The sequence below is a fragment of the Oncorhynchus gorbuscha genome, unplaced genomic scaffold (genome assembly GCF_021184085.1).
Source record: "Oncorhynchus gorbuscha isolate QuinsamMale2020 ecotype Even-year unplaced genomic scaffold, OgorEven_v1.0 Un_scaffold_3534, whole genome shotgun sequence".
In the NCBI taxonomy this organism is placed as follows: Eukaryota; Metazoa; Chordata; class Actinopteri; order Salmoniformes; family Salmonidae; genus Oncorhynchus; species Oncorhynchus gorbuscha.
Window position 1 is genome coordinate 677 of NW_025747748.1, and position 11,824 is coordinate 12,500.

Below are 11,824 nucleotides of genomic sequence, written 5' to 3' on the forward strand. Positions count from 1 at the left end.
TGTGCCTGACTGTGCCTGACTGTGTCTGACTGAGCTGACTGTTTCTGTCTGTTTCTGTCTGTTTCTGACTGACTGAGCTGACTGTTTCTGACTGTTTCTGTCTGACTTAGCTGACTGTTTCTGACTGAGCTGACGGTTTCTGACTGTTTCTGACTGACTGAGCTGACTGTTTCTGAGCTGACTGTTTCTGTCTGTTTCTGACTGACTGAGCTGTCTGTTTCTGACTTTCTGTCTGTTTCTGGTTTTCTGACTGTTTCTGCAGCGTCATCGCCAAGTGGTGGAGGAATCTCAGCGCCTGACAGAGCGACTCAACAGGTGTGTGTGTGTGTGTGTACATGCAGTACCAATCTAAAGTTACTCATTCAAGGGGTTTTCTTTATGTTGAATAATAGTGAAGACATCAAAACTATGAAATAACACATATGGAGTCATGTAGTAACCAAAAAAGTGTTAAACAAATCCAAATATATTTGAGATTCTTCAAAGTTGCCACACTTGGCTTTGATGACAGCTTTGCACAACCTTGGAATTCTCTCAACCAGCTTCATGAGGAATGCTTTTCCAGCAGTCTTGAAGGAGTTCCCACATATGCTGAGCACTTGTTGGCTGCTTTTCCTTCACTCTGCTGTCCAACTCATCCCAAACCATCTCAATTGGGTTGAGGTCAGGTGATTGTGGAGGCCAGATCATCTGATGCAGCACTCCATCACTCTCCTTCTTGGTCAAATAGCCCTTATACAGCCTGGAGGTGTGTTGGGTCATTGTCCTGTTGAAAAACAAATGATGGTCCCGCTAAGCTCAAACCAGATGGGATGGCGTATCGCTGCAGAATGCTGTGGTAGCCATGCTGGTTAAGTGTGCCTTGAAATGTAAATATATCACTGACCGTGTCACCAGCAAAGCACCATCACACCACCTCCTCCTCAGTGCTTCACGGTGGGAACCACACACCATCACACCACCTCCTCCTCAGTGCTTCACGGTGGGAACCACACACCATCACACCTCCTCCTCCTCAGTGCTTCACGGTGGGAACCACACACCATCACACCACCTCCTCCTCAGTGCTTCACGGTGGGAACCACACACCATCACACCACCTCCTCCTCAGTGCTTCACGGTGGGAACCACACACCATCACACCACCTCTTCCATGCTTCACGGTGGGAACCACACACCATCACACCACCTCCTCCTCAGTGCTTCATGGTGGGAACCACACACCATCACACCACCTCTTCCATGCTTCACGGTGGGAACCACACACCACCTCATCCATGCTTCACGGTGGGAACCACACACCATCACACCACCACCTCCTCCATGCTTCACAGTGGGAACCACACATGTGGAGATCATCCGTTCAGTGTACCTACTCTCGTCTCACAAAGACACAGCGGTTGGGACCAAAAAATCTCAAATTTGGACTCAACAGACCAAAGGACAGATTTCCACTGGTCTAATGTCAATTGTTCGTGTTTCTTGGCCCAAGCAAGTCTCTTCTTCTTATTGATGTCCTTTAGTAGTGGTTTCTTTGCAGCCATTCGACCATGAAGGCCTGATTCAAACAGTCTCCTCTGAACAGTTGATGTTGAGATGTGTCTGTTACTTGAACTGCGTGAAGCATTTATTTGGGCTGAAATTTCAGAGGCTGGTAACTCTAATGAAATGATCCTCTGCAGCAGAGGTAACTCTGGGTCTTCCTTTCCTGTGGCGGTCCTCATGAGAGACAGTTAACTCTAATGAACTTATCCTCTGCAGCAGAGGTCACTCTGGGTCTTCCTTTCCTGTGGCCGTCCTCATGAGAGCCAGTTAACTCTAATGAACTTATCCTCTGCAGCAGAGGTCACTCTGGGTCTTCCTTTCCTGTGGTGGTCCTCATGAGAGCCAGTTAACTCTAATGATCTTATCCTCTGGTGGTCCTCAGTGAGAGCCAGTTAACTCTAATGATCTTATCCTCTGGTAACTCTGGGTCTTCCTTTCCTGTGCCAGTCCTCATGAGAGCCAGTTTCATCATAGTGCTTGATGGTTTTTGCGACTGCACTTGAAGAAAGTTTCAAAATTCTTGAAATGTTCCATATTGTCTGACCTTCATGTCTTAAAGTAATGATGGACTGTTGTTTCTCTTTGTTTATTTGAGCTGTTCTTGCCATAATATGGACTTGGTCTTTTACCAAATAGGGCTGTCTTCTGTATACCACCCCTACCTTAAAGCATTAAGAGGGAAAGAAATTCCACAAATTAACGTTTAACAAGGCACACCTGTTAATTGAAATGCATTCCAGGTGACTACCTCGTGAAGCTGGTTGAGAGAATGCGAAGTGTGCAAAGCTGTCATCAAGGCAAAGGGTGGCTACTTTTAAGAATCTCAAATATAAAATATTTTATATATATATATATATTGTTTAATATTTTTTGGTTACTACATGATTCCATATGTGTTATTTCATAGTTCTGATGTCTTCACAATTATTCTACAATGTAGAAAATAGTAAAAATAAAGAAAAACCCTTGAATGAGAAGGTGTGTCTAAACATTTGACTGGTACTGTATCAGGTGAACACACACCTGATAGATATTGTTGTTTCTGTACATTAATACTTGTTTATAGCATAAACGTGTGTGTGTGTGTGTGTGTGTGTGTGTGTGTGTGTGTGTGTGTATTCAGTCAAGTGGATGAAGAGTTTGGAGAGCTGGATGGTAGACAGAGAGAAGAGGGGGATCGAGAGGAGGAGGAGGAGGAGGAATCTTCTCGTCTCTGGGTGGATCAGTTTTCTCCTCAACACTACACTGAACTACTCAGCGACGACGTGAGTGGTGGAGGTTGGGGAACAGGACTGGTGGAGGAGGTTGGGGAACAGGACTGGTGGTGGAGGTTGGGGAACGGACTGGTGGAGGAGGTTGGGGAACGGGACTGGTGGAGGAGGTTGGGGAACGGGACTGGTGGAGGAGGTTGGGGAACGGGACTGGTGGAGGAGGTTGGGGAACGGGACTGGTGGAGTAGGTTGGGGAACGGGACTGGTGGAGGAGGTTGGGGAACGGGACTGGTGGAGGTTGGGGAACGGGACTGGTGGAGGAGGTTGGGGAACAGGACTGGTGGAGGAGGTTGGGGAACAGGACTGGTGGTGGAGGTTGGGGAACAGGACTGGTGGTGGAGGTTGGGGAACAGGACTGGTGGAGGAGGTTGGGGAACAGGACTGGTGGAGGAGGTTGGGGAACGGGACTGGTGGAGGAGGTTGGGGAACGGGACTGGTGGAGGAGGTTGGGGAACAGGACTGGTGGAGGAGGTTGGGGAACAGGACTGGTGGAGGAGGTTGGTGGAGGAGGTTGGGGAACAGGACTGGTGGAGGAGGTTGGGGAACAGGACTGGTGGAGGAGGTTGGGGAACAGGACTGGTGGAGGAGGTTGGGGAACAGGACTGGTGGAGGAGGTTGGGGAACAGGACTGGTGGAGGAGGTTGGGGAACAGGACTGGTGGAGGAGGTTGGGGAACAGGACTGGTGGAGGAGGTTGGGGAACAGGACTGGTGGAGGAGGTTGGGGAACGGGACTGGTGGAGGAGGTTGGGGAACAGGACTGGTGGAGGAGGTTGGGGAACAGGACTGGTGGAGGAGGTTGGGGAACAGGACTGGTGGAGGAGGTTGGGGAACGGGACTGGTGGAGGAGGTTGGGGAACAGGACTGGTGGAGGAGGTTGGGGAACAGGACTGGTGGAGGAGGTTGGGGAACAGGACTGGTGGAGGAGGTTGGGGAACAGGACTGGTGGAGGAGGTTGGGGGGGAACAGGACTGGTGGTGGAGGTTGGGGGACTGGTGGAGGAGGTTGGGGGACTGGTGGAGGAGGTTGGGGGACTGGTGGAGGAGGTTGGGGGTGGTGGAGGAGGTTGGGGGACTGGTGGAGGAGGTTGGGGGACTGGTGGAGGAGGTTGGGGACTGGGGGGACTGGTGGAGGAGGTTGGGGGACTGGTGGAGGAGGTTGGGGGACTGGTGGAGGAGGTTGTTGGGGACTGGTGGAGGAGGTTGGGGGGACTGGTGGAGGAGGTTGGGGAACGGGACTGGTGGAGGAGGTTGGGGACGGGACTGGTGGAGGAGGTTGGGGGACGGGACTGGTGGAGGAGGTTGGGGAACGGGACTGGTGGAGGAGGTTGGGGAACGGGACTGGTGGAGGAGGTTGGGGAACGGGACTGGTGGAGGAGGTTGGGGAACGGGACTGGTGGAGGAGGTTGGGGAACGGGACTGGTGGAGGTTGGGGAACGGGACTGGTGGAGGAGGTTGGGGGAAGGACTGGTGGAGGAGGTTGGGGAACGGGACTGGTGGAGGAGGTTGGGGAACGGGACTCTAACGGATTACATTGAATCTTTTACTTCCCAAGCCTGTGTGTGTGTATAATTACTGTGTGTTGTTAATTTCTGTGTGTATAGTGTCTGTGTATGTAATTGCTGTGTGCATATTGTGTGTGTGTATATTGTGTGTGTCTGTGTGTGTGTGTAGTTCACCAACCGCTGTTTGCTGAAGTGGCTGAAGCTGTGGGACCAGGTGGTGTTTGGACGAGAGAGGAAGACACGCCCACCCCCAGCCGAGAGGCCCGACCAGAACACAGCCAATCAGGACCAGGGACGCTTCAATAAGGGCCGGGGTCGCTTTAATTCCACCAACCGGAGCCAGGGGAACTTTAATCAAGCCAATCAGAAATTTAAGACCAAGAGTCAGATCACTGAGGAGCTTCTGGAGGCCGAACTGGACCAGTACAAAAGGCCCAGATACAAGGTAGGTAGACCTACACAGACTGATAGATACAAGGTAGGTAGACCTACACAGACTGATAGATACAAGGTAGGTAGACCTACACAGACTGATAGATACAAGGTAGGTAGACCTACACAGACTGATAGATACAAGGTAGGTAGACCTACACAGACTGATAGATACAAGGTAGGTAGACCTACACAGACTGATAGATACAAGGTAGGTAGACCTACACAGACTGATAGATACAAGGTAGGTAGACCTACACAGACTGATAGATACAAGGTAGGTAGACCTACACAGACTGATAGATACAAGGTAGATAGACCTACACAGACTGACAGATACAAGGTAGATAGACCTACACAGACTGACAGATACAAGGTAGATAGACCTACACAGACTGATAGATACAAGGTATATAGTCCTACACAGACTGATAGATACAAGGTATATAGTCCTACACAGACTGATAGATACAAGGTATATAGTCCTACACAGACTGATAGATAAAAGGTAGGTAGACCTACACAGACTGATTGATACAAGGTAGGTAGACCTACACATCACACAGACTGATAGATAAAGGTAGGTAGACCTACACAGACTGATAAATACAAGGTAGGTAGACCTACACAGACTGATAGATACAAGGTAGGTAGACCTACACAGACTGATAGATACAAGGTAGGTAGACCTACACAGACTGATAGATACAAGGTAGGTAGACCTACACAGACTGATAGATACAAGGTAGGTAGACCTACACAGACTGATAGATACAAGGTAGGTAGACCTACACAGACTGATAGATACAAGGTAGGTAGACCTACACAGACTGATAGATACAAGGTAGGTAGACCTACACAGACTGATAGATACAAGGTAGGTAGACCTACACAGACTGATAGATACAAGGTAGGTAGACCTACACAGACTGATAGATACAAGGTAGGTAGACCTACACAGACTGATAGATACAAGGTAGGTAGACCTACACAGACTGATAGATACAAGGTAGGTAGACCTACACAGACTGATAGATACAAGGTAGGTAGACCTACACAGACTGATAGATACAAGGTAGGTAGACCTACACAGACTGATAGATACAAGGTAGATAGACCTACACAGACTGACAGATACAAGGTAGATAGACCTACACAGACTGATAGATACAAGGTATATAGTCCTACACAGACTGATAGATACAAGGTATATAGTCCTACACAGACTGATAGATACAAGGTATATAGTCCTACACAGACTGATAGATAAAAGGTAGGTAGACCTACACAGACTGATTGATACAAGGTAGGTAGACCTACACATCACACAGACTGATAGATAAAAGGTAGGTAGACCTACACAGACTGATAAATACAAGGTAGGTAGACCTACACAGACTGATAGATACAAGGTAGGTAGACCTACACATCACACAGACTGATAGATACAAGGTAGATAGACCTACACAGACTGATTAATACAAGGTAGGTAGACCTACACAGACTGATAAATACAAGGCAGGTAGATCTACACAGACTGATAGATACAAGGTAGGTAGACCTACACAGACTGATTGATACAAGGCAGGTAGACCTACACAGACTGATTGATACAAGGTAGGTAGACCTACACAGACTGATTGATACAAGGTAGGTAGACCTACACAGACTGATAGATACAAGGTAGGTAGACCTACACAGACTGATAGATACAAGGCAGGTAGACCTACACAGACTGATAGATACAGGGTAGGTAGACCTACACAGACTGATAGATACAAGGTAGGTAGACCTACACAGACTGATAAATACAAGGCAGGTAGACCTACACAGACTGATAAATACAAGGCAGGTAGACCTACACAGACTGATAAATACAAGGTAGATAGACCTACACAGACTGATAAATACAAGGTAGGTAGACCTACACAGACTGATAAATACAAGGTAGGTAGACCTACACAGACTGATAGATACAAGGTAGGTAGACCTACACAGACTGATAAATACAAGGTAGGTAGACCTACACAGACTGATAAATACAAGGTAGGTAGACCTACACAGACTGATAGATACAAGGTAGGTAGACCTACACATCACACAGACTGATAGATACAAGGTAGATAGACCTACACAGACTGATTAATACAAGGTAGGTAGACCTACACAGACTGATAAATACAAGGCAGGTAGATCTACACAGACTGATAGATACAAGGTAGGTAGACCTACACAGACTGATTGATACAAGGCAGGTAGACCTACACAGACTGATTGATACAAGGTAGGTAGACCTACACAGACTGATTGATACAAGGTAGGTAGACCTACACAGACTGATAGATACAAGGTAGGTAGACCTACACAGACTGATAGATACAAGGCAGGTAGACCTACACAGACTGATAGATACAGGGTAGGTAGACCTACACAGACTGATAGATACAAGGTAGGTAGACCTACACAGACTGATAAATACAAGGTAGGTAGACCTACACATCACACAGACTGATAAATACAAGGTAGATAGACCTACACAGACTGATAAATACAAGGCAGGTAGACCTACACAGACTGATAAATACAAGGCAGGTAGACTCACACATAGCAGGTTAATCTGTCCTCCTCCCACTAGGTGGTGCTGCTGTCTGGTCCTCCGGGTTTAGGGAAGACCACTCTGGCCCACATCATCGCTAAGCATGCTGGGTACAACGTGGTGGAGATTAACGCCAGGTGGGTTTAAGGACTTCAAGTTGATGCTCTGGTTTCCCATAGTAACCAAGGGGTTGTTGACGCTGTGGTTTCCCATAATAACTAAGGGGTTGTTGACGCTGTGGTTTTCCATAGTAACTAAGGGGTTGTTGACGCTGTGGTTTTCCATAGTAACTAAGGGGTTGTTGACGCTGTGGTTTCCCATAGTAACTAAGGGGTTGTTGATGCTGTGGTTTCCCATAGTAACGAAGGGGTTGTTGATGCTGTGGTTTCCCATAGTAACTAAGGGGTTGTTGATGCTGTGGTTTCCCATAGAAACTAAGGGGTTGTTGATGCTGTGGTTTCCCATAGTAACTAAGGGGTTGTTGATGCTGTGGTTTTCCATAATAACTAAGGGGTTGTTGACGCTGTGGTTTCCCATAGTAACTAAGGGGTTGTTGATGCTGTGGTATCCCATAATAACTAAGGGGTTGTTGACGCTGTGGTTTCCATAGTGATGACCGCAGTGCGGAGCTGTTCCAGAAGCGTATCGACACAGCGACCCAGATGAGGTCAGTGCTGGGAGCCAATGAGAAGCCTAACTGCCTCATCATCGACGAGATCGACGGAGCGCCCGCCGTAAGTCCCGCCCACCGCTCCGTCCCTGCCCTTCTATTGGACCACTCTCACCTAGCCTCATATCAGAGTAATACCTCTCTCTCTCTCTCTGTGATTGGTCGGCAGGCTGCCATCAGCATCCTATTGGCCACTCTGAACAGGAAGGACAGCCAGGGGGCGGAGTCAGAGGCGGAGCCTCTAAAGAAGAAGAAGAAAAAGAGTCGGTCCTCCTCCGACCAATCATCTGCATCTGTAACGACCTGTAAGAGACGGAGGGGGAGGGGTTTATCTCTATCTGTGATCTGATTGGTTCTCTGTCCTGTCAGGTATGTTCCAGCCCTGAGGCCTCTGAGGCAGCAGGCGTTTCTATTGGCCTTCCCCCAGACACAGCCTTCCCGCCTGGCACAGAGACTGGCTGAGGTAATCTTTGTTTTAATTTTCTTAGTGGTGATGCACCATGTCAGACCAGCCATGATGGGGGTCTTTATGTTAATGTGTGGGTTAGATCTCCAGGGGTCAAGGGTCATGAAGACTGACATGTCAGACCAGCCATGATGGGGGTCTTTATGTTAATGTGTGGGTTAGATATTCAGGGGTCAGGGGTCATGAAGACTGACATGTCAGACCAGCCATGATAGGGTCTTTATGTTAATGTGTGGGTTAGATATCCAGGGGTCAGGGGTCATGAAGACTGACATGTCAGACCAGCCATGATGGGGTCTTTATGTTAATGTGTGGGTTAGATCTCCAGGGGTCAAGGGTCATGAAGACTGACATGTCAGACCAGCCATGATGGGGTCTTTATGTTAATGTGTGGGTTGGATCTCCAGGGGTCATGAAGACTGACATGTCAGACCAGCCATGATGGGGGTCTTTATGTTAATGTGTGGGTTAGATCTCCAGGGGCCAGGGTATGAAGGCTGACATGGGGACTCTGATGGCTCTCTGTGAGAAGACGGACAACGACATCAGATCCTGCATAAACACACTGCAGGTACACACACACACACACACACACACACACACACACACACACACACACACACACACACACACACACACACACACACACACACACACACACACACACACACACACACACACACACACTGTGTTTCCAGATTATAAGAGCTACCATGTATTACAACAATATCAAGGGTCCAAACACTGATCCCTGAGGAACACCTGTCTGTACACATTATCTCACAGTTGACAACTGGGATGGAAAATGACTGAGAATGAGAGGAGTGGCAATATCGTCCTCTATCTGCCATATCTTCAATATTAGTCTACTAGAAAGTCTGTTCCTTCAGGCCTGGAGGGAAGCTAAAGTCATTCTACTACTTAAGAATAGTAAAGCCCTCTACTGGCTCATAGCCGACCAATCAGCCTGTTACCAACCCTAACATGCTGACCAATCAGCCTGTTACCAACCCTAACATGCTGACCAATCAGCCTGTTACCAACCCTAACATGCTGACCAATCAGCCTGTTACCAACCCTAACATGCTGACCAATGAAAAATGTAGGGTAAGTAACATTATATAAGGAAGCATTGTTTATGATGTCAAATATTTCACTTGCCACTTTAAACAACAACCACCTTATATAATGTTTCCCCCTATCATTATTCAGGTCTCAGGTGCATCAAAGTGGGACCGAGAGACTGTACTCTACATCATCGACTGCATCTTTATGTAATACATGTATCACTGCGTTAGAGACAGCTGGACGTGTTAATGTGTTTGTAGTTCCTCCACGGTCGAGGTTAGAGACAGCTGGACGTGTTAATGTGTTGTAGTTCCTCCACGTGTTAATGTGTTGTAGTTCCTCCACGGTCGAGGTTCGAGTTCCTCCACGGTCGAGGTTAGAGACAGCTGGACGTGTTAATGTGTTGTAGTTCCTCCACGGTCGAGGTTAGAGACAGCTGGACGTGTTAATGTGTTGTAGTTCCTCCACGGTCGAGGTTAGAGACAGCTGGACGTGTTAATGTGTTGTGTTGTAGTTCCTCCACGGTCGAGGTTAGAGACAGCTGGACGTGTTAATGTGTTGTAGTTCCTCCACGGTCGAGGTTAGAGACAGCTGGACGTGTTAATGTGTTGTAGTTCCTCCACGGTCGAGGTTAGAGACAGCTGTGTTAATGTGTTTAATCCACGGTCGAGGTTAGAGACAGCTGGACGTGTGTTGTAGTTCCTCCACGGTCGAGGTTAGAGACAGCTGGACGTGTTAATGTGTTGTAGTTCCTCCACGGTCGAGGTTAGAGACAGCTGGACGTGTTAATGTGTTGTAGTTCCTCCACGGTCGAGGTTAGAGACAGCTGGACGTGTTAATGTGTTGTAGTTCCTGTTAATGTGTTGTAGTTCCTCCACGGTCGAGGTTAGAGACAGCTGGACGTGTTAATGTGTTGTAGTTCCTCCACGGTCGAGGTTAGAGACAGCTGGACGTGTTAATGTGTTGTAGTTCCTCCACGGTCGAGGTTAGAGACAGCTGGACGTGTTAATGTGTTGTAGTTCCTCCACGGTCGAGGTTAGAGACAGCTGGACGTGTTAATGTGTTGTAGTTCCTCCACGGTCGAGGTTAGAGACAGCTGGACGTGTTAATGTGTTGTAGTTCCTCCACGGTCGAGGTTAGAGACAGCTGGACGTGTTAATGTGTTGTAGTTCCTCCACGGTCGAGGTTAGAGACAGCTGGACGTGTTAATGTGTTGTAGTTCCTCCACGGTCGAGGTTAGAGACAGCTGGACGTGTTAATGTGTTAATGTTGTAGTTCCTCCACGGTCGAGGTTAGAGACAGCTGGACGTGTTAATGTGTTGTAGTTCCTCCACGGTCGAGGTTAGAGACAGCTGGACGTGTTAATGTGTTGTTCCTCCAGTTCCTCCACGGTTCCTCGAGGTTAGAGACAGCTGGACGTGTTAATGTGTTGTGTTGTAGTTCCTCCACGGTCGAGGTTAGAGACAGCTGGACGTGTTAACGTTCCTCCACGGTCGAGGTTAGAGACAGCTGGACGTGTTAATGTGTTTGTAGTTCCTCCACGTGTTAATGTGTTTGTAGTTCCGGTCGAGGTTAGAGACAGCTGGACGTGTTAATGTGTTGTAGTTCCTCCACGGTCGAGGTTAGAGACAGCTGGACGTGTTAATGTGTTGTAGTTCCTCCACGGTCGAGGTTAGAGACAGCTGGACGTGTTAATGTGTTGTAGTTCCTCCACGGTCGAGTTAGAGACAGCTGGACGTGTTAATGTGTTGTAGTTCCTCCACGGAGGTTAGAGACAGCTGGACGTGTTAATGTGTTGTAGTTCCTCCACGGTCGAGGTTAGAGACAGCTGGACGTGTTAATGTGTTGTAGTTCCTCCACGGTCGAGGTTAGAGACAGCTGGACGTGTTAATGTGTTGTAGTTCCTCCACGGTCGAGGTTAGAGACAGCTGGACGTGTTAATGTGTTGTAGTTCCTCCACGGTCGAGGTTAGAGACAGCTGGACGTGTTAATGTGTTGTAGTTCCTCCACGGTCGAGGTAGAGACAGCTAGAGACAGCTGGACGTGTTAATGTGTTGTAGTTCCTCCACGGTCGAGGTTAGAGACAGCTGGACGTGTTAATGTGTTGTAGTTCCTCCACGGTCGAGGTTAGAGACAGCTGGACGTGTTAATGTGTTGTAGTTCCTCCACGGTCGAGGTTAGAGACAGCTGGACGTGTTAATGTGTTTGTAGTTCCTCCACGGTCGAGGTTAGAGACAGCTGGACGTGTTAATGTGTTGTAGTTCCTCCACGGTC

The 11,824-nt window shown here is 48.2% G+C and overlaps 1 protein-coding gene across 1 annotated transcript in view; it reads left to right on the forward strand.

Annotated features, from left to right (window-relative positions):
- Positions 1-262: 262 nt before the first annotated feature.
- LOC124027855 (chromosome transmission fidelity protein 18 homolog) overlaps positions 263-11,824 on the forward strand; it is a gene marked incomplete at both ends in the record, with an annotated part of 45,397 nt that continues 33,835 nt past the window's right edge. Inside the window, 9 exon segments of the mRNA XM_046340105.1 lie at positions 263-315; positions 2,669-2,810; positions 4,488-4,763; positions 7,386-7,483; positions 7,957-8,080; positions 8,186-8,276; positions 8,279-8,321; positions 8,386-8,479; positions 8,955-9,053. Of these exon segments, the coding sequence (XP_046196061.1) occupies positions 263-315; positions 2,669-2,810; positions 4,488-4,763; positions 7,386-7,483; positions 7,957-8,080; positions 8,186-8,276; positions 8,279-8,321; positions 8,386-8,479; positions 8,955-9,053 (1,020 nt within the window).